The sequence below is a fragment of the Pholcus phalangioides genome, unplaced genomic scaffold (assembly GCF_987345545.1).
Source record: "Pholcus phalangioides strain wild (caught in Gottingen) unplaced genomic scaffold, Ppha-v1.0 ptg000043l_1, whole genome shotgun sequence".
NCBI classification, from domain to species: domain Eukaryota; kingdom Metazoa; phylum Arthropoda; class Arachnida; order Araneae; family Pholcidae; genus Pholcus; species Pholcus phalangioides.
This window is the reverse complement of record NW_028301629.1, coordinates 5,044,314-5,070,184: the sequence shown is the minus strand read 5'-3', so window position 1 is coordinate 5,070,184 and position 25,871 is coordinate 5,044,314. Positions and strand designations below refer to the sequence as shown.

General features: G+C 35.6%; 1 protein-coding gene across 1 annotated transcript; it reads left to right on the top strand.

The window, feature by feature from the left end:
• The first annotated feature begins 168 nt into the window (after positions 1 to 168).
• Positions 169 to 25,871, top strand: LOC149063819 (S-phase kinase-associated protein 2-like). Its single transcript, XM_089255630.1, has 11 exons — positions 169 to 280; positions 3,844 to 4,066; positions 11,039 to 11,150; positions 13,428 to 13,536; positions 14,152 to 14,266; positions 17,682 to 17,737; positions 19,048 to 19,182; positions 20,632 to 20,730; positions 22,761 to 22,885; positions 23,012 to 23,174; positions 25,548 to 25,871. Exons 2-11 carry the CDS (start codon positions 3,869 to 3,871, stop codon positions 25,738 to 25,740), a joined length of 1,305 nt encoding a protein of 434 aa, XP_089111756.1. The 5' UTR covers positions 169 to 280; positions 3,844 to 3,868; the 3' UTR covers positions 25,741 to 25,871.

The window sequence follows — 25,871 nt, the reverse complement described above, 5'->3', positions numbered from 1 at the left end:
TTTTTTCTCTTTCCGTTTTATAATATTATCAAAAAGTGATCTCAATAATTTGAATTTCTTTTTTTTTATTTCAAATTTATATAAAAATAAATTTTCCCACTTTTGTAGTAGGTAATTTTTTTTTTCAGAAGTTAATCGTAAAAAAACTATCCTACATGAAATTGAATTACCCGCCAAAAATGAAGGGAAGCGTCAAGCGGCAAGATTATCATCTTTAGAGCGTTTTTTTTTTAATATCATCCTCACAGAAATCCGATGCTATTGACGCTTTGTCTAGTTGGTAAGTTCTCATTAAACACTTTCGTCTAATATGGCCACATTTAATTTGCGAGTCACTGCACACAATTCGTATTTGAAAACGCCGGTTAATAGATAACATGCACTCTTCCTTCAACACTCAATCAACCACTTGTTTTATATAGGATACACAGTCTAGCAAATCTATTATAATGGTTATATTAAGATCTAAAGGTCTATTTTTTTGATAACTTGTATTTGGGTTTTTTTATGAACTTTGGGCCTTTATGAATTTATTTTACATTGTATAACCTTTACCTACGGCTGTATTACTCTTTCCTCTACGGTAAATTTCCAATATACGGTATACCGCAATTTGGCGACTTTTTTTATCGCCAAACTCGCTTTGGCGCAAGGGTTTGCCCCAATATCAAGAAAAGATTGGTGTGGAAATAAAAATACATAATATAAAAAGTGTTATAGGCCATACTTTGTATGACATGTGCCTGGGATGCACAAACGGCTTTGCCACCCACGTTAGCGCTCTGGCGTCGCTTCTCTCCTTGCATCGAGGAGGGGGGGGAACAGACTCAAAAATATTGACTTCAGGCCACCACAAACACTATGGGAAGACGCTATGTGCTAGGGTTACTGCCTGATCACAGGCCAATCTTCATGCAGGAGTCAATAATGCTTTTCAGCCCTTCGAATTGTAGCCAATGCAAATACATTAAATCTACACGATCAATCATAACGCCAAAAAAAAACAACAACAGGAAATAGCGTGACAAAAAACGGCACGGAAAAAGCAAAACGAAACGGCAACAATAAGCTGGACAAGAAAATCGGGTGCAGTGGCGCTATCTACGAAAGAATTGTGTTGGTGACATATCCACTGTTTTTGTGCATGCAAAAATTTGGTGACGAAATGGTATACTGTATATTGGGGTTTAGCTGAGGAGGAAAGAAGTGTTCATTTATGAAAGCGTGAATAATTTAAAATGCAATGTAACCTTCTTAAGTTATTGGAATAATATTGGGCCAGACAGGGCCTGACTTTCACACAGGAGAGGCACGCTGGGCAAAACAAATTTTGAGGCTCTGCAACTAAGGTCTAGTCCATAGTTTCCCAACCTTTATTGTCCCATCGCCCCCCCCCCCCTCTTCAGAAATTTTTTTCTCCCAGCGTCCCCCAACGCAATCTAACCCATAGAATCCTATGCTATACCCGTAGCATCTACCGCCCCTCTGGAACATTCCATCGCCCCCCAGGGGGAATCACTGGTCTAGTCCATAGTTTTCTAAACTTTTTGTTCCAACGCCCCTTCAGAAATTTTTTTCTCTCCTCGCCCCTCTCATACTTAAGCGAACCCATAGGATCCTATGTTAACCCAGTAGCTTTTATTGTCCCCTAGACCGTTCCATTGCCCACTTTGCGAAACACAGCTAGTCAGTGAGTGCATGTTGTATAAATTTTTCCCCTGGGCAAATGCCCCCACTTGCGCATGCAGAAATCAAGCCGGGGAACAGCTATTGTATAATTCAAAATAGTAATAACCACCCTCATTATAAGTTGCTCAAATCGCACACATTTGTTGAGGATTACATGACATCAAAAATTGATATCACAGTGAAAAGAGTCCTTTTTCAACTTAGAATGAAATATAATTCAATCTTTTTTCGTGGAAACATTTTTGCAATATCTCCCCACAATTTCTGCTATATGTGTAATCTGAACGAATTCGAAACCTGGCACCATGTTTTTTTCAATTGTTCAATCTATCGCTCATATAGACAGAAATATCTGTTTAACCTCATAAGTCATTTTGATTTGAATGGTCTCTTAAAATTATCTCATAAACAGTATCACTCAATTTTCAATCTCATTGTAGCTGCTCAAAGACTAAAAAGTTTTATTCTCACAGAAAGCGAGTATGCGAATGAATCCGAGACATAAATATATTTTGATGCACTCTGATATATTTGTGTATTTTTTTTTTTTTTTCTATTCAAAGAATCTTCTTATGTTCCTATTCAATGCGTTTTTTTTTTCTTTTTAATATTTTTATGTATATTTTTTCTTGCTTTATTCAATATATTGTTTGTAACGTTTGTCACGAATGTAGTTAACCCAGTGCAATCCTTTTCCCCAATCTCAAATTGATGTACTGTCTTTCCCCTTCAGTGTATAATATATATTTAAATGCCACCAAATTTTAATAGGCTCACGGCCTAACAATAAAATTTTGTCTGTCTGTCTGTCTATAGTATAATTCCTTTTCATGCGAAATTGACAAGAGTGAAACAGAGTCATGCTCTCTGATGTCTTTCTTGCTGAAGATAAAAATCACCAAAAAGGGATAACTCTGGTTGTTAAACAGTAAAAAATGACGAACTAAAGCAGTGTTTTCCAAAGTGGACAGTATCGCCCAGGGGACAATGAGGGGAAAAAAAATTCTGTAGAAGGAAGTGATGGAACAAAAAGTTCTGGATACTACGACCTAAAATAACAACAAAGATTAAATAAAGGATTGAGATTAAAAATAAAATCTCCTATAGTTTTTCCTCTGCAAATAACTTGAAATAGAAATACGAAATGTGTACTACTTGAGAGAATCCATATGTAATCCTGAGAACAATTTCTTGTCATACTGGGAAAGTGGTATGTATGGTACAATAATAAAAAGTTTTGAAAATGTGTGTGCACATTTAGTAACAGACTCAATAAATTCAAATAAAGCAGTAAAGCCTGTTATAATTACTACCAAACTGCTGAAGGTGATGTAACTTTCAGACGATAACCAATACCAAAAAAGAAATAGCAACCCAGAAACCAAAGAAATAAAAATAATAGCCGGCAGAAAAAAAGGTCATGGAAGAAAATGGCAGACTCATCGCTGTCCAGGAAGAAAAGCGCAAATAGGCTAGAAAGGAAATGGGCAAAGAAATTAGGGATTATACTATAGCTGTTGCCAAGCCTGGAACCTAGACCGAGAGAATCCACTTAAGCCAGGCGCCTCCAACTGTTCATACAGCACAGGCCATATTTGGCATTTTAATCCTTCAAGCCAGTTCAAAAAATTTAATGCCAAGGTCCTACTTGCAGTATTTAAATTTTCAATAAAATGTAACTTTGTGCAGCTTGGCTGAAATTAATTTATATAGTATGGGAAATTGCATGAAGAGTTGGGAACATATTGCTGTTTTGGCTTAGCTATAAACTTTGAGGCAAGAAAATATACTGAGAATTCATAGAATTACTTTGCTAAAACAAGAGTCTGTCCAGAAATTTGGGCCCTCCACAGAATTCTAAACTAGAAAAACTGCTCCTTCACAAAATAAAAAAAATAACTGGATTGTTTTGCTTCCGAAGAAACTACTTATTTTTTACAAGATTACATTATTTTCACAAAAACAAGACCTCCCCCTTATAAAAATGTCTGCACAGATCCTGGCTAAAAAGTAGTGGTGGCTGTGTTGCAGGTTCGCACACTTATGACTTCAGGATGGCAAACAAAAAATTGATGAAACTAAAAATTATTTTATTTTTAAAGTTTATTTCTTTATTTTTAAGTTTATATTGTACCTTCACTTTTATTTTCCCAGGCTGACATCACCGCTTGCAGTCGACATGAGTGATTCCAATCAAGTTCCTAATTTGTCAAATGCTGTAGCGAAGTTTGTACATGCTCCTGGGCTTGTCAGGTGGGACTTGAAAAAAAATGAGGCAGTCGAGATAATGGCAGATGTTGGTGTGATTCCGTTGGAATTCACGCCAATGGATGATGCTGCCGATGAGATTGATTCACGCTTATCCAGACGTCCAGAAGTAAGTATGGCTTATATTTTAGAATACTCTAAGAAAGAAACCAACATTATCTTTTCTGATTTCTTTAATATAGAGTGATTACAACTGAAGTTCTAATTCTGAAATAAAACATGATCCACTGGACATTGTTTTATAATTTTCCAGGAACACTTCTGCAGCCATTGAACTTTGTATGGCAGATAAAACTCACAGTATTCCTTGGCTTATCCATCACAGCACTTTAAAAATTGACTATAAACATCAAATAACATACAAATATTAAGTAATTAAATTGCATTTGAACTATTTAGAAATGGTTCTGAGTATGTAGTAGCCATATGTAAAGAATGCAGAATGTAAAAATAGCTATCACATGAAGGTCCGCCCTGGAAAAGTGTGGAGTCTTATGTAAATATGGTATGTTGAACAAATTTTTCTGCAGATTTTTTTGTTTTTAACAGTGCAAAAACACACTAGGATCTATTCTTGAGAAATGTTAATACAGTAAACCCATAGCTGCCAAGTCTCCCGAATTTTTCGGGAATCTCCCGAATTTTAGCTTCATCACTCGATCTCCCGAAAAGTTCTTAAATCTCCCAAATTTTTACAAAAATCACAAAAATCCCTAATTGTCCCAAAAATTCCCTACTTCATTAAAAAAAATCCCCGCTTATGAAAACAATCCCTAAGGAATTTCTTGTGGGGCATGACGCCTCTTTTTTTTCCCTTTTGAAATGACGTCACACGTCGTAAATGGGGAAATTCCCTTTTTAAAGAAGTTTTACAAACCCTCTGATGGTAACAAGAAAGTTGTTTGTCTTATCGTGCAGGGAAATGGCTTAGCAGCCAATAGTCCTGGATAATAATTGAAGATTATAGTGACGCGCTTATGGTCAAAATTTCTTTTGTTGAAGTTACGTACGTGCGATATAACAAAGCATGAATAATGATAAGCAAAAACATATTTAATCAATTTTAAAGATACTTATTCCGATGAATTTTCCTTTCATCAAACGTTCCAGAAGAGGGCCAACTTTTCCTTTTTGTACAAGTTGTGTTACGGACATAAACATCGGTCATGGAAAGACTGCCATCATCAGTCGTGAAGTGAAAAAAAAACATCAAGCAAGTGTCACAAAAAGTCAGTGTTCTTCAAAAATTGACGGTGTTTTCCTTCATCTTCCGATGATTTTGGGGTCATTCGCTCAGAATGTTTGTTCACGGCGTTTCTGATTGAACAGAATATTTATTTTTACATCATTGAAGTTTTGGCCTCCAATTTCACTTGTTTTTTGCGTAGGAATTTTATTTCCAAGGGTTTAACTTCCATGTGTGTAAAATCCCTATTTTAATTTGACTTCAGTTTTTGAGTAGGGATTTTATTCCCTATGCTTTAACTTTTATGTTTGGGAAATCCCTATTTTATTTGGAAAAATCCCTATTGTATTTATTAGGGAGTGGTTTTAGCATAAAATACGGGTTTGCGCGAAAATCTCCCGAATTTTCATTTTCAAAAGTTGGCAGCTATGTAAACCTGTCTTCAATGGAACCTGTATTAAACGGAATCCTGTCTTCAATGGAAAAAAGTGGTGGTCCCATGATTTCAATGCCAAAATGCACATAAAAAAACCTGGATTAAACGGAACCTGTCTAACTCGGAAATGGAAAGGAAAATTGTATGCTCTTAACGGAAAATGTCACAAACACTGAGTGTTCGGCGGCCAATAGAACAAAGAATAATACAAAATGTTAGTTCTACATCATGAACCCCTAAGATTAGAAAAAAATGTTTCTGTATTTGATGCTGTGGTTTTGATAAGCCATATGTAGCAAAGCAGTTCCTTTCTGAAATTATAACAAAAAATTTTCGAAAAAGTAGGTTTTTCCATAGGAGAAATCAGTGTAAGGGTTGAATTTCTAAATGATATGCAAGATGTATGTATTCTGTGATCGCATGGCTGAGCAGGGAATTAATTAGAGGGGGGGGAAGGCAATTGCTTCCTTGTGGCTAAATTTAGGGGGTGGAAAATTTTACGTGGGAACAAAACCACTTATAAAATCATCGAATTTTACAGTGGTAGGGGAGGCAAAATCATGTTGCTCTTTTTTCCTCACAAAATTCTTAGCTACAGCCCTGATGTTGAGGATTACATAAACATAGATGATGTACAAACTGAACCTGACATGACATAATGGCACCCTGATTGAAAATTTTTGAGGAAGTTAAGGAGATGGTAAATGTCTTTATTTTAGAAGAAAAACTGTAGAGAGAAAGATAGAAACTTTATACATATAGATACGGCCAAAACTTAAATACAGTATTTAGTGATTATAGACTAATTATTCATTTATTTATACTTAATTATTTTTGATTAATTTATTTTTATATTTTATTGCAATTACCTACGAGATCGTTTTATAATTTTACATATTGTACCAATTGAACCTACAGTATATTAAGTAGAAACCTGTATTTAGTGGGAAAAAATCTTTGTTCCTTGGGGTTCCGTTGAAGACAGGTTTTACTGTTGAAGATAGATTAGTATCAGAATCCGAAAATCATTTATTTATTTGCAATAACCCCAGAAAGCATGAAATGCACTTACACTGGAATAATAATAATGGATAAATAATAAAAATAATTAGAAATAACAGTCAGAAAGGATAGCACTTAGCAAAATCCTCAATACAGAAGCAAATCTTGCATAGGCGGCGCATACAAGTTCTGATGGCAGACTGTTCCATGTTCTTGCCACACGGCATCTGTATCCGTAGAAAAATCAATCTCTTCTGGCCATTGGTATTCTTATTTGGAAGTTATGCCTCTCCGTAGGTTAACTCGCCTGTAAAATTTGGTTCACCTGTCCCATGAGACACATTCTCTAGTAGACAATAAAAGTAAAAAAACTATAAGCTGGTAATTTTTTTTTCCATTGAACCTTTGGATTGAACATGTTTTTAGAAATGAATTATTTATTTGATTCACAGGGATACCAGTTAATTATTAAGTGGGGGGGACATACTTTAATTTTTTTTAGAAGGGCCCACTTTCACTCAAAAAGGACCCCGATTTGGCTAATCACCTGTGTCCTGGAATCCAGGTAAATTAGAATTCAGGGGCATTTCTGAAGAATGTGGGTAGTCTTTCTCAAAGAAAACGTTGGCGTAGTCAAGCCATGAATGGCTCTCACTTTTCCTATGGTAAACCATGACAAGACAAAGTATTCGTACGTAGATATTTTAAATGTAATTCTTTTCTTTCGAATGTGCCCTTCCTGACATTTCATCAGTTAACGGTTTCCTTGTATGAGCATGACCACCATTTTTTAAAGATACTTACCTTGTATGTTTTTGCTTTCCACACGTTGGGTAGAAATTGCTCCAAATTTCACAAAAACCTTTTTCAATTGATTTTGCCATTAGGAATTTTTTGAGTGATAGTCTTACTTTCGTAAGTAGGATATTCTTCACTTTAAACATGTTATTTGTATATTATATCATGTTTGTAAATGTATAGATTAACAATGGCTTTTCTCATTTTCTTCAGTGTTTCCACTTCTGATTGCAATTCCGTAGACACTTTTTTTTAAAGTTTGAAACCAAAGAACATAAAATAATCACTAGAACCCTTAACACAAACTTTCAAAATGCAAATAATCAGAAACGACCTGTTTTGGCCCTTTTTATATCTCACAAAACCTGCCTATGACATCAGTGCTGCTAACTGGTACAAGTTTTTATCGCAGAAATCTCCTATGCGATGTCACTTGTGGGGTTACTGCTCTAAACTGTTTCACGGATGCGAAATGGGGGTATACAAAATGTTTTCTTCAGTGGGTATCTGCACCAAACAATGCATCAATCAATCAGCTACTAGAAACCAGTATTTACTCAGTTTCAAATTTTTTGTCAGTTATGGGGTTTCTGAAATAAGCACTTTAATGTTTTTCATTCATTTTTTTTAAATTCAATTACCTACCTTGAAAGTACTCTTCATTAGAACTAATACACTTGTCGAGTCTTTTTCTTCCATTCTTCACAATATTTTTTAAATTTGTCTGTTGTGCCAGAGAGCACTTCCATGGTTTTGTTTTCACCTCATCCATGTTGACATATTCATTTCAGGTCCCTCTTTATAACATTATTAGGTTTTAACCTGGGCATGCAATAGTATGTTGCATTGCCATCTGCAGGGATAAAGAAAAGTCACACTGACCTAAGTCAGGTGAATAGGCTGGGTGGCACACTGCAATCATACTGTTTCTTAACAATTGGCGCACTGTAAAGGAAGTTTAAAATGGAGCATTGTCAAAATGCAAAGACCAGTTGTCCATCTCTCACAATTCTGGTTTTTTCTGTGTACACTGTTGTGCAATCTTAACAGCTAGCTTGGTCGTCAGTCGATCACCTTCCATAGCTGCCAAGTCTCCCGAATTTTTCGGGAATCTCCCGAATTTTAGCTTCATCGCTCGACCTCCCGAAAAGTTCTTAAATCTCCCGAATTTTTACGAAAATCACAAAAATCCCTAATTGTCCCTTAAAATTCCCTACTTCATTAAAAAAAATCCCCGCTTATAAAAACAATCCCTAAGGAATTTCTTGTGGGGCATGAAGCTTCTTTTTTTTCCCCTTTCGAAATGACGTCACACGTCGTAAATGGGGAAATTCCCTTTTTAAGGAAGTTTTACAAACCCTCTGATGGTAACAAGAAAGTTGTTTGTCTTATCGTGCAGGGAAATGGCTTAGCAGCCAATAGTCCTGGATAATAATTGAAGATTATAGTCACGCGCATGTGGTCAAAATTTCTTTTGTTATAACGTGCGATATAACAAAACACGAATACTGATAAGCAAAAACATACTTAATCAATTTTAAAGATACTTATTCCGATGAATTTCCTTTCATCAAACGTTCCAGAAGAGAGCCGACTTTTCCTTTTTGTACAAGTTGTGTTACGGACATAAACATCAGTCATGGTGGAAAGAGTGACATCATCACTCATGTGAAATGAAAAAAAAGACAAGCAAGTGTCACAAAAAGTCAGTGTTCTTCAAAAATTGACGGTGTTTTCCTTCATCTTCCGATGATTTTGGGGTCATTCGCGCAGAATGTTTGTTCACAGCGTTTCTGATTGAACACAATATTTATTTTTACATCATTGAAGTTTTGGCCTCCAATTTCACTTGTTTTTTGCCTAGGAATTTTATTCCCAAGTGTTTAACTTCCATGTGTGTAAAATCCCTATTTTAATTTGACTTCAGTAGGGATTTTATTCCCTACACTTTAACTTTTATGTTTGGAAAATCCCTATTTTATTTGGAAAAATCCCTATTGTATTTATTAGGGAATGGTTTTAGCATAAAATACGGGTTTGCGCGAAAATCTCCCGAATTTTCATTTTCAAAAGTTGGCAGCTATGACCTTCTTTGAAACGGAAACCCTGGTATACTTGAGTTTTATCCATAGCGGCATCATCATAAGCTTTTTCTATCATTTCAACAGTTTCTGCTGCTTTTATCCCAAGATGGAAGCAAATTTTCACTGACCCGCACTGTTCACATAAGTCAGCTATAACTAAGTACGAAGAACAAACTAAACAGCTTCTATGAAAAAACTCTTGGATGCCAAACACGACCTTCCTAAGCAATGTAGCTTGGTACATTGGCTCAGGAGGAGTGGCTTTACGCTTACCTAGTAAGAGAACCGTGTAGTAATGATGCTTCGCTTACAGGGGTGGGAACTCTGTGCCAAAACTAATATCTTGCGCCATCCTGCTCCAATAGCGTATTTTCACATTTTTCTGTGCCAAATAGCGAATTTTGCTTCAGTAAGCCCGGAATTTCGGAAAGGACGGCAAAAAATTTTTGTTCCTGCTAGCCACGAAACGTTTCTTTACGAGAAGAGCGTGTTTTATTCCACTATACTTAAACTATCGGCCCCTGATCGGGCTTTCCATCGCGAAACCCCGATATTGTCCGTGATCGTGGAACTGAAGATGGTTTGCAATGCCTTTCAGCTTTAAAGTGCAAATTTGAGTGTTTCTGTTTAAAAAAAAAAGTCGTCACTGGAAGTAGCAGAAATTACTGTAATCGATTGTCATTGTGTTAAATCCCGATGTTTCGTGAAAAAAATTTTCATTCCGGGAGTAAAAAGCGCATGTCCGCCGAATTACGAATGTTAGTTTAGAAACTTTGCCGAATAACGAGCGTTAAATCGTCAATCTCGCCAAATATCGAGTGTCAGATGGCCAATCTCGCCAAATAATGCGTACTTAATCGCCAAACGTCGTGTTGATTCTTCCGAAATTCTCCCCCATTTTGCAACAATTTCTTTCCGAGTATAAAAAACTTATAGAAAATTTTTTGCTCATTTGAAGTGCTGCTGTTCAAGGCAGCAAATAGGGCCCTCAGTAAGCAAAAATCATCTTAAATAGACGGGTGCAAAAAATTTTGTGGCAGCCGCTCTTTCAAACAAGGTGCCAAAAGCTTAAAACACCAAAAACAAAAATCAAGCTGACGAAAAGATGTTTGATAACAAAAGACAGTGCAGTTTTATTTTGAAAAGGGTTGAGGGTTAACGAAAATATTCTTGTTAATTTCACTGCTCCAATTTATAAATATCTGCTCCGAATCCCATATTTTGCTGCTCCAAAATTGCTCCAAATCCCGAATTTGCTGCTCCAAATCCTGAATTTGCTGCTCCAAAACTGTTCCGAATCCTGAATTTGCTGCTCCAAAACTGTTCCGAATCCTGAATTTTGCTGCTCCGAAATGGACTGTCACTTCCCACCCCTGCTCTTACCGTATGGCAACTCCAGTTACTTTTGGGTATGTCCCATATGGTTGGAAACTTGTATATTTTCTTTTTTAATTTAAACTGCTTTTATGCTTAATTTTTTAATCAAGAACAATTAATAGCACAGCTGATTTATCAGCTTATATACACATTTGAGAATTAATATTTAAGCAAAGTTTTTGTCTTTTTTTCATTTAGATTGCTTGTGCCAAAAAACGTCCTCTCCGAGTCTTCGCTACGAATCCCACAGCTAGTGATAGTTGCTATGAATTTCCTGTATTAAGGAAACGACATTGTACTCAGTCAGTGGGTATGAAGATTCCTTTCCTGTATTAAAATGTAGGAAATTACATTTAACAAACATTTGGTTTAAGATTCCTTGTTAGTGAGACTATGTCTTAGCATCCGTGAGCATCAACACCATAGAGCTACAGAAGTGGTCATTTTGACCATAAAGTTACATTGACGTGCAATTATGCCCAAATGGTTTGTCTGAGGTTGAAATTTCATGACCTTTCTCATCTTGATAAGGCTCTTATGTTCTTAAAATATAAATGCTCTAGATTTCCTAGTTTAGTGGTAAAATGAAACTCTAGATTGACTTTTGCAGTCATTTCAGAAGTAATCCACTAATATGATTGTAAAACATGCTGAAATGGACAATTTTCTTATGCAGACATTAATATTGAGGGAATAGATATTCTATCATGGTGCTTGCTTTTCTCTAGTACCCATTTTGTACCATTCAAAGGTATACCTTTAAAGATGCCCGTCCTTGTTCATTATTTGATTCATTTAGCGTTTCTAAGGATCTTTGTGTTTTTACTGTATTGAATTCCCTGTTACAATGTTGCACAATGAAAAGAATCTCAATTTTTCACAATTTTATCCATGGACAGTGCTCCAGTCTGGGGGCAGAGATGATTCTTATGACTTTTTTGTGTCTTCACATTGTAAATTTGCTGTAGAGGGGTCCTGGGGACCCCACTAAAATACCCCAGTCTAGTGACCCTGCTGGATGATATGAGGAGTCATGTTTTTATCGCATATCATGCTTTCATCTGAGCAAAACAGTAATTCTACAGTTGGTAAGCAGAGCAAATCTGGCACCATGCACACAAATTTAAATGGTGGGCAAAGAAAATGTATTGGTAAAAAATTATGAAATTACTCTACTAATGGATGTCATTGATGTTTTCGACAAAATGAATTCATTTAGTGCACAGTGCAATTGGCAGTGAGAAGCTGAGTATGTATGTACAGACCTGCCAACTCTTCTGATTTTTCATCCTGCCTCCCGCTCTCCAGATTTGTTAAAATTTCTCCAGATTTTGGCAGAAAATTTGATTTTACGCGAGCCTTCACGTTGTCCTGGCGTCAATGATTACCATCATAGTTAGGGAAAACACCCAAAAAGGACAGCCGTTGTCATTTCCATCGAGCAGCCTTAAAAAAGTCTCTGTGACCACATTTAAGAAACTGGCAAAGACGCGACTTCGTTTTCTTAGCGTTTATCGGCAATCATTTATCAGGGGCATGACCTTGGTTGCCGAAATTCCTGTGTAATCGTTATTGTATTCCATTAACAGCTGTGCGGTAAACACGTTTTTTTTGTCAGCAGCTTTGTAATTTAAGTTTTTTTTAATTGTTTCTTCTGATTAAACGTGTTCAGAAAGAAAATATAAAACTTTAAGCTATAATAAAGCTAAAATATAAAGCTTTTAAGAGTTCATATACCCATGGTAAAATCACTGATAGACTAAAATCAATAATAGCATTCACGAAAGAAAACACATATTTTATGAACAGTATGTAGATGTGATTTCTCTATTCCGCATGGAAAGACTGACATATATTCTGCTCAGGGGCAATGCAGAACCTTCCTTGGGGGGGGGGGGTATGGTAAATGCAACGTTTTCTTAATTGATTTAAAAAAAAAAATTCCGAAATTTTTTTTGTGAATTTTTTTTTAATCGAGACTGTGAGTGTCGGGAGGGGGAGAGGGGTCCCCCTCCCCTCGGGAGAATCTCCAGATTTCTAGATTTCAAAAGTTGGCACGTCTGTATGTATATTATATTGCTCAGAATGTGGCAACTGTTAGCTGTTGTTTTTCATTCCACACATGCAATCTCATTGCGAATTTCTCAAGTGTATTATACTTTTAACCTTGTCAGTGGACCGCTGAATGAAAATGAAGCCACGAATTGTACAAATAGAATTCAAAAAATCATAGTCACACCTTTTTAAAATAATAAAACACTGGATTAGTCTATGTCATAATAAGGTGTTTTGTCCAAAATTCCAAAAAATCATTATGTAATGGTTTATTGCAGAAATAAGTTCGACTGAATAGCCTATATACTGTTTTGAGAAGTTTCAGTAAAGAAAAATAATTTACTTTAATTTTTTTCTCCTTTTTGCAGTTAAAATGACCACTTCCATTGTTCTAGGTAGTTCTAAAATTCTTGTCGTTCTAGTGTTAAGTGATAACGAAAGTTTCAGCAGGATTCGAAGAAAATTTTTTTCCCTATTTCCATGTCTTGTTTCATTGTTATGGTTATTCCTAATTTTAATCTTTGTCTTTCAGATTACTTTTCTCATTTGTCGGACGAGATTATTCTTTCAATTTTTCAATGGCTGTCTAAAGACGTCTTAACTTTATGTGCTCAAGTATGCAGGCGATGGAGGGTCTTAAGGTAATTTTATTAATTTTTAAAGTGAGAAAAAGCCTAAATGTGATTAATTTATTTCCTTCACTCACAAAAAAATTTCAGATTTTTCTGTCCATGATTTTTTTCCTTAGGAAAATCTCTGATGAATTATTGATCTCTGAATTCTGCTTTGTATGATACACAAGGCTATAGTAATTGTTCTAGTTACTTCTTATGCCCTTAATTTTCCACCTTTTTTTAAGTTGAATATTGGTTTTTTTTTCCGATATTGTCGGTTAATTTATATTTATGTTTTGAAATCTTGCCTCATTACTAGCACCTGTTTCAGGCATTACAAAAGGAAAAGAAAGAAACAAAGAAATTTTAATTGTTTTAGAGTATGTTGGGGCTGCTGATTCCGAGCCTGGCATTCATTTTGTCAGATTGGCTCTATCCTTTGAGATAAAGTAAAAATTAAATTTTAATGGTGATCCATAAGAAGCGTACTAATCAAATTGTTAAGAGTATGCATTATCTCAAAAAACTAGTGCCAATCTGACAAAACCAATGCCAGATTTGGAATCAGTGCCCCAAAATCATCAAAATTAATGTCGAGCAGTGTTACTTTTTGGACTAAATCTATCTATATTGTTTTAATAGTTATGACGAGAGCTTGTGGAAAAGACTGGATTTGGGCAAAAAGTGCCTGAGAGCTGGTATCTTGGGAATGATAATTGAACGAGGTGTATCAGTCCTTCGATTGTCTATGGCAGAAGTAAGTTCAAATACCATACTGACTTAAATCTGATGTAAACCGTATTTCCCTCCTGCAAAAAAAAATTTTTTTTTTTTTGCAAAAACAAACACAAAATACATATAAAAGACAACAAAAACCACATAGAAAGAACAACACTTGAACACAATAAATAGTCATATTGGGCCCCAAGTGGCATAACATCCTTCCAGGCAGCTCTATGGATTAAATTATTATATTTTGCTGCCATTTTCCCAAGTACTGTATGTTATGCCAATAAATGTTATGTAATAAGATATGAATATTTTAAAAATTTATGCACTCTAAAAATTTAAATTATGAAATCTGAAATTGTTGAATTACGATATTTCTTGCAGGGGTGGGAACTCTGCGCCGCACTGCGCCAAAACTAATATATTGTGCCATCCTGCTCCAATAGCGTATTTTCGCATTTTTCTGCGCCAAATAGCGAATTTTGCTTCAGTATGCCCGGAATTTCGGAAATGACGCCAAAAAATTTTTCTTCACGAAACGTTTCTTTACGAGAAGAGCGTGTTTTATTCCACTAAAACTATCACCTTGAACTATCGGCCCCTGATCGGCTTTCCATCGCGAAACCCCGATATTGTCCGTGATCGTGGAACTGAACTTGGTTTGCAATGCCTTTCAGCTTTAAAGTGCAAATTCGAGTGTTTCCGTTTTAAAAAAAAGTCGTCACTGGAAGCAGCAGAAATTACTGTAGTCATTGTGTTAAATCCCGATGTTTCGTGAAAAAAATTTTCATTCCGGGAGTAAAAAGCACATGTTCGCCGAATTACGAATGTTAGTTTAGAAACTTTGCCGAATAACAAGCGTTAAATCGCCAATGTTGCCGAATAACGAGCGTTAAATCGCCAATGTTGCCGAATAACAAGCGTTAAATCGCCAATCTTGCCGAATAACGAGTATCAGATCGCCAATCTTGCCAGATAACGAGTGCTGAATCGCCAAACATCGGGTTTATTCTTCGGAAATTCTCTCCCAATTTGCAACAATTTCTTTCCAAGTATAAAAAAATTTAAAACTTATAAAATTTTTTTAGCTCATTTGAAATGCTGCTGTTCAAGGTAGCAAATAGTGCCCTCAGTAAGCAAAAATCATCGTAACTAGACTGGTGCAAAAAATTTTATGACAGCCGCTCTTTCAAAAAAGATGTTAAAAGCCTAAAACACCAAAAACAAAAATCAAGCTGACGAAAAGATGTTTGATAACAAAAGACATTGCAGTTTTATTTCCAAAAGGGTTGAGGGTTAACGAAAATATTCTTGTTAAGTTCACTGCTCCAATTTATAAATATCTGCTCCGAATCCCATATTTTGCTGCCCCAAAACTGCTCCAAATCCTGAATTTTGCTGCTCCAAAGCTGCTCCGAAATGGACTTGGTCACTTCCCACCCCTGTTCTTGTATAAATAATGAGTATGGAATAAATATATCTTTTCGTTTCACAATACTATTCATACATATATACACATAAATACGTACATGCTCATAGAGATACATATATACATACACACATAAATATACATATATATACTCTCACATACATATACCCCCTCAATATAATCACTGATTCTTATGCGCTCCCGGATCAGAGTTTGAGAGGGGAAGAATCATCAGGATGTAGAAGCCAGGTGGTCAGCTCGAAGAATAGCCCGCCACTTATGCCAATCTGACTTTACTGTGAGAAGGTGTTGGGACCAGTGGATGAGAGAGAGGTCGCATGCATGGCAGCCAGACTAAGGACGCCCTCTGCTCAGGGTTTAAGCTATGGTCGCATTTTTCGCACAGTGCAAAAGAAAATCTTAGAATGCGAAAGAAGTGGTAGCCACTTTCGCAAAAATGCATACAGGAGGTACGGAACGAGTAGACATCCAACCATCATTCATTACACTAGCATTGTAGCATTTTACTAAAGCTTTTCTCCCCATTTTCACTTTTTTGCGAAAGGAATTTTTTATCTTACTTAAACCCTGCTGCAGACCAATATCCAAGAAGACCGTTACATCACTCTACAAGCATGCACAGCACCAACTGAACCATTGTTCTCTATTTGGACACAGGCAGCAGCTTCACTACAGGTCTGTGTCTGTCTGTCTTCCATCGTGAGGCACTTTGCTGAAGAAGATTTGGTATCGTGCTGCCCATTGCATATGCTACCAGTGACACCCACTCATTGTCGCCTCCATTTCAAGTGGTGTCGAGCTCGACGGGGTTGGGCCGCAATCTAATGGAACAGATCATCTTCAGCAACAAATCTAGATTCAATTTGGGCAGTGATGACAACCATGTACATGTGTGGAGGCCCCGTGGCGAACACCTCATTCCTGCCGTCACTATACAGTGCACATTGCTCACACAGCTGGTGTGATGGTATGGGGTGCCGTCGCATATGATACCTGGTCACCTCTAATATTTATCCAGGTACCATGACAGCTGTACGTTCGTGACATCCTTCAGCCACATGTGTTGTCACTCATGGCAGAGCTCCCAGGAGGCATTTTTCAGCAGGGCAATGCTTGACCACACACAGGAATGTTTCCGCTACATTAACACCCTTCGTTGGCCTGACAGATCCCCAGATTTGTCACCAATTGAGCACATCTGGAATCACTTGCGATGGCAAGTCGGGCAGCCTAGGAACTTGATTGAACTAGAGTCACGCTTACAGCAACTGTGGAATGAGATGACGCAGGACACCATACTGGACCTGTATGCCTCAGTGCCCACCTGTATCGTTTCGTGTATTCAAGCTAGAGATGGCCCAACAGGATACTAGAACTTCCATTTATTTGTAGTTTTTCCTGTAACAAATGATTCTTTTGCTTTGATTATGTGTAATTTTTTACTCACATATATAAAACACATACTATGTTTTACTCACATATATAACATTTTGTTCCGTTCTGACAACTCTTTCTTGGTGCGCAAATTTTTATACCAATGAGTGTCTATCAATATGCAAAATTGTTTTTGTAAAGAAGTATTATTTGCAAAAATTGAAATTTTGGATAATAAAATTGTGAGAATTTAAATATTATTTGCACTTTGGGATAAGGATTGAATTAGAAATAAAACAAACATTTGGAAACAATAATAAAAATATTTGAAGAGCTTTGACAAATTCAATACCTTTTGTTACGTGCATGATCGTGGTACGCTGCTTGGAGTTTGTCACATTGATTCGAGTTCAATCACACTATTATTCTGTAGAACTGATATTAATGTTCTGATCAAAATTTGTGCATTGCTTGATAAAACAATGGTGATGATCTGAAAAGGGTTGTGCACCCCCTGCCGTAATCGTATGTTATTTTAAAGATCTTCATTAAGATCTTTTAACCTATTTTTATTGTAATGTAGGCCTATGTATTTAAATTTTCATATTTATCTCTGCAGATAGAATCACCAATATTTTTGAAGCCTTTCAGTATTACGGAAGGAAGCTCCATGAGGTAAACATTCCAGTGATATGCTTAATACAATATTTGATAAATCTTTTTTGTGTATATTGTGATACTATAATTTCCTGTGTATAATCTGCAGGAGAGAAAATATGCTCAAAAATAAAAAAGTTCTGTACATAGCCTGAATTTTCTAGTTTGTAACCCCTTCTTTCCGAAACTCTTTCAATCCAAGTACAGGATTGATGGGTAAAAATGGAAATATCAGTAAGACAGACAAAACCATTTCCCATGTTGTCGCCCCCCCCTTCCCCACCATATACAGAAAGCTGACAGGGCTCTAGTCCTGGGGGCCCCATAAGAAATCATTATTTTACAAGTAAATTTACAAGGAAGGAACCTATTACATAGCTTCCAAGTCTCCTGAATTTCCACTTCCTCTCCTGGAAAAACTCCCTAGAAATTCTTATATCTCCCAAATTTCGACTGATTGTAAGAAGTCCCTACTTTTGGGGGATTATTCCTTAAGAATTTACCTGGAAAAGACCATTGCTTTCATCATTTATGCCCGAAATGTTGTAAATTGTTGCAATTTCATCAAATCGCAGAAAATATTTCATTTTGGGGGGGGGGGGGATTTGCCACACACATGGCCAGCAACAATTTCACTTTTCAATATCTGAAATTAGTGAGATGAGTTGTATCTGCTGTGACCATATAGTCACAGCATATTATATGTCCCATTGAGTCTTTATGTCCTGTTTTTGGTTCTCTTAGTTGTTGCAAGATTCGATTTGAGAGTTGTACTGACAGGTCATCTAACTTACTGGTTGGCAATGATTGACGACTTGGCGCTAACCAGCGATGGCTTGCATGATGTCATGTTTCTGCAAAGGAAAAAATCCCTACTTTTTTTCTTTCATTAATGACAAATCAGTGTATTTAAAAAAAAGTCCTGTTCATTCCCTTTCATATTTATTTTTATATAGAAAATTTGGTTTTGCACTAAAACCTCCCAAATTCTCATCTAAAGTTGGCTGCTATGTTATTAAAAATTCCAGCGTCAGCATTTTAGGATGCGGGCCCTGAACATTTCTCTCAAAGTTGTTATGGTTTTTTTAGGTAAGTTGTGGTGAAAGATTTAAAATTAAGTGACATTTTACTGGATTGAATTTTTTTTTTCTTGTTTTGGAATTTAAAATGTTGTATTGCTCACTCTTACACATAAAATTAGCATTTGAAAAATCCTTTTTGATCCCTCTTTTTTTTTTCATGGATAGCCTATGGGTTATATACAGGTAATTATGGTAAGTGTAAATTGTAAGGCATTCCTTTTGAAATTTTCTTTTTTCTTTTTATAGGTTCAGCAAGATTCAGTACTTAGATCTAAGTTCAGCTTCCATTTCTAAAGAAGGCCTTGTAGAGCTGTTCTCCGTGTGTAGGCAGGTGAAGAAACTAAGCATTGAGTATTGTCCGGTCAATGAAGATGTTTGTAGGCCAGTATTTTTCTCTATCTCTTTTCGTGCTCCACTTAGAAAGTACTTTCTAAATGGAATCATTCATATATGTTTAATAATTCATAATAAAAAAAAATGTTACACATGTAAAGTTGTAACTATTGTTGCAGAATTTTATTAATATTTCTTTTAAAACTGCATAATTTCTATAGGAGCAGTTATTCGTGTGTCCAAGTCCGTCCCTGTCCCCCCAGATTTTCCTAGAGGCTTTTACTTCATCTCCTGGAACATCTCAAAAGTTCTTATACCTCCCGAGTTTCGATCTGATTTTAAAAGTCCCTTTTTTTTGGGGGGGGGGGGAGAACTTGTTCTCAAAGAATTTTTACCTGGAAAAGTTCTGTTTCTCACCCACCCAAAATGATGTCAAGGGTGTAAATTGTCGCCATTATGCTTAATCACAAAGAAATTTTATTTTATTGAGAAAATGAAAAAATTCATAAAATAGTAGAGATAGTTTGGCCTCTCGACAGTTGAATGGACAAGATGGGACTATAGATCTCGCTTTTCATTTCCATTTTTTTTCTACCATGTGACAATTTTTTGTTGCTATGATCTTGATTCAAGTAAAGTAGTGACAGGCAATATAATCTACTGTTTGGCGATGGTTGGTGATGCTACTCCAATCAGCGATGCCATGTTTTTCTGAAGGAGGGGGAAAATCCTCTTACATCCGCTTGTGTGCAGTGTTATTGCAAAATTTGGATCTGCGTAAAAATTTCCTATTGTGACTGAAAAGTGTATCAGTCAATTGTTTTCTGTTTGATATTTAGCTGTCCCCCCCTCCCCCACGTGGTGTACAGCAGTGGGTTCTCAAACTTTTGTTACCCACCACTCCCCAGAATAATTTGCTAGATATAAAAGCCATCCCTTTGGTAGATATTTAAACCAGGCAAAGTTCTAATTTTTGTGATAATAAAAGAACCACTTTAAAGCATAATTAAGCTCACAAATATATCTCCAGATTGCCATGATGCTCCTGACAAAGTTGGTGATGTCCCTAAGGAGCTGTGGCTCACATTTTGAGAAACGCTGGTGTATAGGGAAATTTTGTGTAAACTTGGGGATTTTTTTCTCCATTTGCAGTTGCACACATGCGCAGCTTGAAAATAACATTTGTTCTCAAGCATCCTGTTGTATATTAAACTACAACCACAATTGGTCTTGAAACAAATTGAAGTCCATCTGGTTCCTTTTGCATTGCATGGCCCGTAATTGTAGACAAAAATAAGACAAACTCAATTTTTCTCTTGGACAATTTTAAGTTTCAAAATATTTGTTCCTATTTGATAAGCATTGAAAATTCTGTATTAATAGCATTTGATTCAATTTTTTTTTTTTTTAGTTTCTTGCTTGCCTAAAATTAGTGCTAGATAACTTTGTGCTTGTCTATGTTTATTTAGCTCGTCTAATTTTATGTTATATTTACAGTCAGTTGTCTAGTAATAAGGATCTAGAGGAACTTGACATGGCCATGTGTCGAGGCCTGACCTTTTCATCTATTTCAAAAATATCATCCTCTTGTTCGAAGTAAGTTTACCTTCTCAATAAAACCTGAGTTTCTGAGTTGTTGCTCATCCATATTCTTTGCAACTGAGAAGTTTTTGATTCATATGTGACAATCAATCCTTTTGATCAACTTATCCTGGTCTGTGTTATCACTTAGCATTGAGCTGCTAAAATGTAAAAAATAATAATCCAGTGATAGTTTATTATACAGGATCATGTAATACAGCATTAATGACTGAATACCGATTAATTGAATATTAAATTTTGCTGTTCACAACTTAATGTCTTGAGTGATAATTAATTCATCTTGATTACCTTTCAATGTAATATTCATTTTATTTGATATAGTGAAAGTCCTATGCAGTGGAACTTGGGTTTATGAGCATAATTCATTCCATGAATGTGCTCGTAATTTGAGTCACTTGTACATGGAATCAAACTTCCTCATAAGAAGTAATGAAATCAAATGATTTGTTACACTATTTTTATTCACATAAAAATGTCTAATAAAGACAGCCTTTAATCAGTAACAAAACAAAAACAACACAATGCAATAATAAATGAGCATAACATACACACAGTAATGGTTACAAATTAACTAACTGTAAACAATGAATGGGGAGGACTATGGTTTAGGACGACTCACAAACTGGCTGTTGTCTGTAAACTTATTAATTTTGTGCACTTTGAAACAGGGTTTGCGCTAAATAAAAAATTCCTTTAGCAAAAATGGGGAAAAAGCTTTAGCAAAATGCTACAATGGTAATGATTTAAGGTTGGATGTCTTCTCTTTTCGTACCTCCTGTCCGCATTTTTTTTTTCTTTCGCATTTTTCATAAAATACGATTATAGCTTAAACACTGCTTTGAAAAAAGATCTATCCAATGACACTTGCTTTTACCTCCTTTTTAGGATTTCTCGGAAATTCGAAAATTGCCCTTTGTTGTTGGATTGATTCCTTGCTTGCACTGCTACTGCTTTATTTGGGCAGCTACAACTTTTTTTTAATTTCTATAAAATTTAGCTTGATTTCCCGCGTTTTGAGTCAATGAGTAGTTTCTCATTGGAACTACTCATTCCTGCTGATTTCTCTCTTCCTTAGGCAAGATCTCTTCCATAAACTCTTTCTGTTGCATGCGATGGAGATCCAACAGTTTGTGTGTGGTCAACTCCCTGGCCATATTCCTCTGCAGATTCTTGCATGTTGTCCTGATTCACCTCAAGCTCTATGGTCTACCCCAAGGACAAAATCTTTTAGACAGCTGGTAACTTCTGTTAATGAGCTATCCCTCAAAGTCACATTAAGTAATGCTATCAGCCCATAGTTTTCTTCAAGCACCAATTCATTAGAAGTTCCGCAGAAGAATGTGGACGAGATGCATGTATGGTTTAGTAGTTTTCCTCAAGCAAAATTGGGAGTTCTCTTGGTGACCCCATCCCAGGCTATATCGATGATCTTGAGGCAATGGATGGTGATGAAATGTTGTTTTTGTTCAGAATGGGAGAGAATATTACCCACAATTCCATGTTACTGAACTAAACAAAGCACAAAATTTTTGCTTGTTAACCGTATCATTCATAAACCAATGTTCCACTGTATAACAATACTCAAGAGATCAGAGAAATTTATTGTTATAACAGAGTTAATGTTTTAAATGAAATATAATAACTTGATGGAAATTGCATCAGAAACAGAGATCGATATCAGTGTATAACATTTTCTCTGTATTGTGTTCCTGTTTCAACATCACAACAATTGTCACTTTAAGACAGTGGTTCTCGAACTTTTGACTCCTGCAGCTCCCTTGCCTTAGTCAACATGTATTGTCAGCTTCCCGGAATGGTCTAGCAATGAACTGCTTCAAACACTAAACAGGCACGCATCAATATCACCAGCTTGCTGCGACACCTTTAATAGAGGTTAACAGTGCTCGTAGCTCTGTGGAGCACATGTTTTTCTTGCTTTTGAGTTGTATATTTGGCACAATTTATTTATTTGACACAAACATCCTTAACCCTTTGTAATTGAAATCTGTTTTATAAATCTTCAGATTGAAGTCATGGAATCTAGCTTGGACAGGCCTTTCGGCAGATTGTGTGGCCGTTTTATCAAAATCCATTCCATTTTCGCTCGCGAGGCTAAATCTCAGTGGACTTAGGGAAGTCAATGATGATGGTAACTATTGATTATGGCCCATGTTATTCTGAAAAAAAATTAAATTACATTTTCCTGTTCATGTACATTTTCGGTTTTTTTTCTTTTCTTTTCTGAACAATGTTTGTTTTTTCACATGATTCTCAGATCTCTTCAAAATCATAAGAAGATGCCGAAATCTGGTGGAACTAGACATATCTGATTGTGTTCGTCTGACAAGTGTGTCGATGGATAACATAGTCAATAACTTGAACAAGCTGGAACATCTTCATGTCAGTCGTTGTTTCAACATTCAAAGTCAGAAATACATGTAAGTACATTAATGCATATTCAGTTATTGAATGAAATTTGTCATTGGGTAATTACTTTCTAGGATTATTTCCCGCTACAAAACAGGGTTGTTTGGTTTAAACCACGTTGGTTTTAACCAAGTGGTTTTTTTTTAAAAAAAAAAAGCACTTCGGTTTTTTTCAAAAAATCAAATAAAAGTTGTCTAAATATAATTTTTTTCCTTGAAAAATATCATATTGGTTCATTATTAGACAAAATGTTTCATTTTTACCACATTTTATAACCTTGGGGTACATTCTGATGGTATATCTTTAAATGACATAAGATTTTATAAGTGGTTTTTTCAAAAAGTCTCATAAAAGTGGCCAGAATATATATATATATTTTTCATATGAAGTATCTTAGTCATTTAAAGTTATATATAAAAGCCAAAATTTCTCATTCCTACAACATTTTCTAACCTTTGGCTACATTCTGATGCTCTATCTTTAGCAAATTCATGAATAAGGATTGCATCACACATCTAAATGTAGTGGTGTATTATCTCACAGGGTTTTTTTTCCCCTTCACAAAGAAGCAGCTACAGTAGTGACACCATCATGCTAGGGGCAGGTGGTCCTATAATCCAATAAAGACACCAGCTGTCCTTAAAGGACAAATACTAGTTACATTACCTACCTAGATACCATAGATGTTACATTACCTCACATACATTTTCATTTTCTTTCCCATAAGAAGTAGCACATCTCCTACTGTATATATCCCAGTCTTAATATTCAATAGTTGTTTTTTTTATACTTTCACACACACACTGTTAAGCCCAGTTAATCAAGGTTCTACTGTATAGTAGTAACAGATTTCTGAAAAATAATCAACCATATACAGGGTGATTATAATTTGTTTTGATTCCAAACTACACAATAAGTACTGATCAGAATGACTTGAAAATTTGCATGGATACTCCTGAAGCAATGGAAGTTTCTTTCGCAATAGAAAAATGTGCAAGTAGACGATGCTGTACTTGGCGAGCAGTATAATATATTTTGTGCAACTACATCATTTCGGCACTTCCACAGCATCAGTGTGTGGATAGAACTTCTATCAAGATGCACATTGCAATACCAGCGAAGCAGCTGCTGAAGACCCATTTTGACAGGATGCACCTTAACCCTTGCACCTTCTGGCTGTGGGGGTACCTCAAAATGTTATAAACAGTGGTTAGATTAAGTGGTTTAATAAAGCTGAATTGCAAGCACATCCACATTATGACCATGGCATACTCCGATTCTGTTGTTGAACAAGAATTTTTGTGCTTTCAACCTCATAGCCAGAACACGCGGTGGACAACATATTTAACATTTCTTAAGTAAGTTGTAGTTATTTGTTCAATTACTTCGTTTTTTGTGATGTTTCCTTGAATTATGAAATTGTGAAATGCTATAATTAAGGTATCATTCTGCCATGACTGGCTATCGTTTCCATTCTGCGAGCAAATTTCCCACATGTTGGATGATGTCATTAATTTTACATTTTTAAGTATTTTTTCTCCTTTATCAAATAAAATTGAATTTTTTCAGGAATATTCATGTCAATTTTCAAGTCATTTTGACAATCGTTCTTTTTTTACAGTGTTTTGAAATCAGAACCTTAGTTATAATCACCCCGTATATCGTAAATCATTGCTAATTAATCTGCATTATTTATGCTTCATTAAATACATTATATTCACCTAATTTTTATTACTTTTTGCAAAATAGCTTCCTAATTAAGTATACTGAAAGTAACTGGAGAAAAACCTTTATATATTGTATGATTAATAATAACATTAAAAGAATTTCCAAACACACAGTAATCCATTGAGTTAAGCAAAAAATAATTAAATTGCAAAAGTTGGTTTTTGTTAAAATGTAAATGTAATAAATATTTATTGATTAATTTAGCATGGGAATAGTGTTAATCACATTAATAAACATTTTATTTTAGTTAATTATTGGAAGTTTGAATGATTTTTCAGAAATTTTATTGTTTTTAATGTTAATACTATAAACAAAAAAACCTGGTTTTTTGGTTTTTTTCAAAAAAACCGTTTTTTTTACCAACCCTGCTACAAAGTAAATACAGTGCTCATTATGGCAGTCATTCCATTACAGCGACCAGTAGGATAAGTCCCTAATGTTTTCATGTAAATACTATCCTACATGTTTGCGGGAGTCATTATAACAAGCTTTGACTGTGTAGCTGATGTTACATTGGCATTTATGACACAATTGGTTCAATGTTCTTTTCACTTATGTAAATCATTCATGAATGTTCATCATGTTCAGCATTCAAAACCTGAGCAGTTGCAACAATTTACTTACTTACAATTTCAACTTTTTACCTTTTTCCGCAGGTCACTCGCACTTTTGAAGAACTTCACTTACCTAGAAGTTTTCAGCACTTTCAGAGACAACGGAATCGATTGCATACAGACACTTCTCCCGGACGTCAAAATAAATAAACAGTACTTCAGCACTATCGCAAGGCCTACAATTGGATCAAAGCGCACCAGTATTTGGGGAATGCGAGTTCGTGATCACATTTAAGTCATTGCCCTATTTCGCCATATTGAAATTCTTAGTCGAGAAAACAAGTATTCGAGCTTTTTTTTAATCAGAAGAATTACGGAAACTGTTATAGTCATACATATTGAGATTTCTTATTTAACATAGAAGAA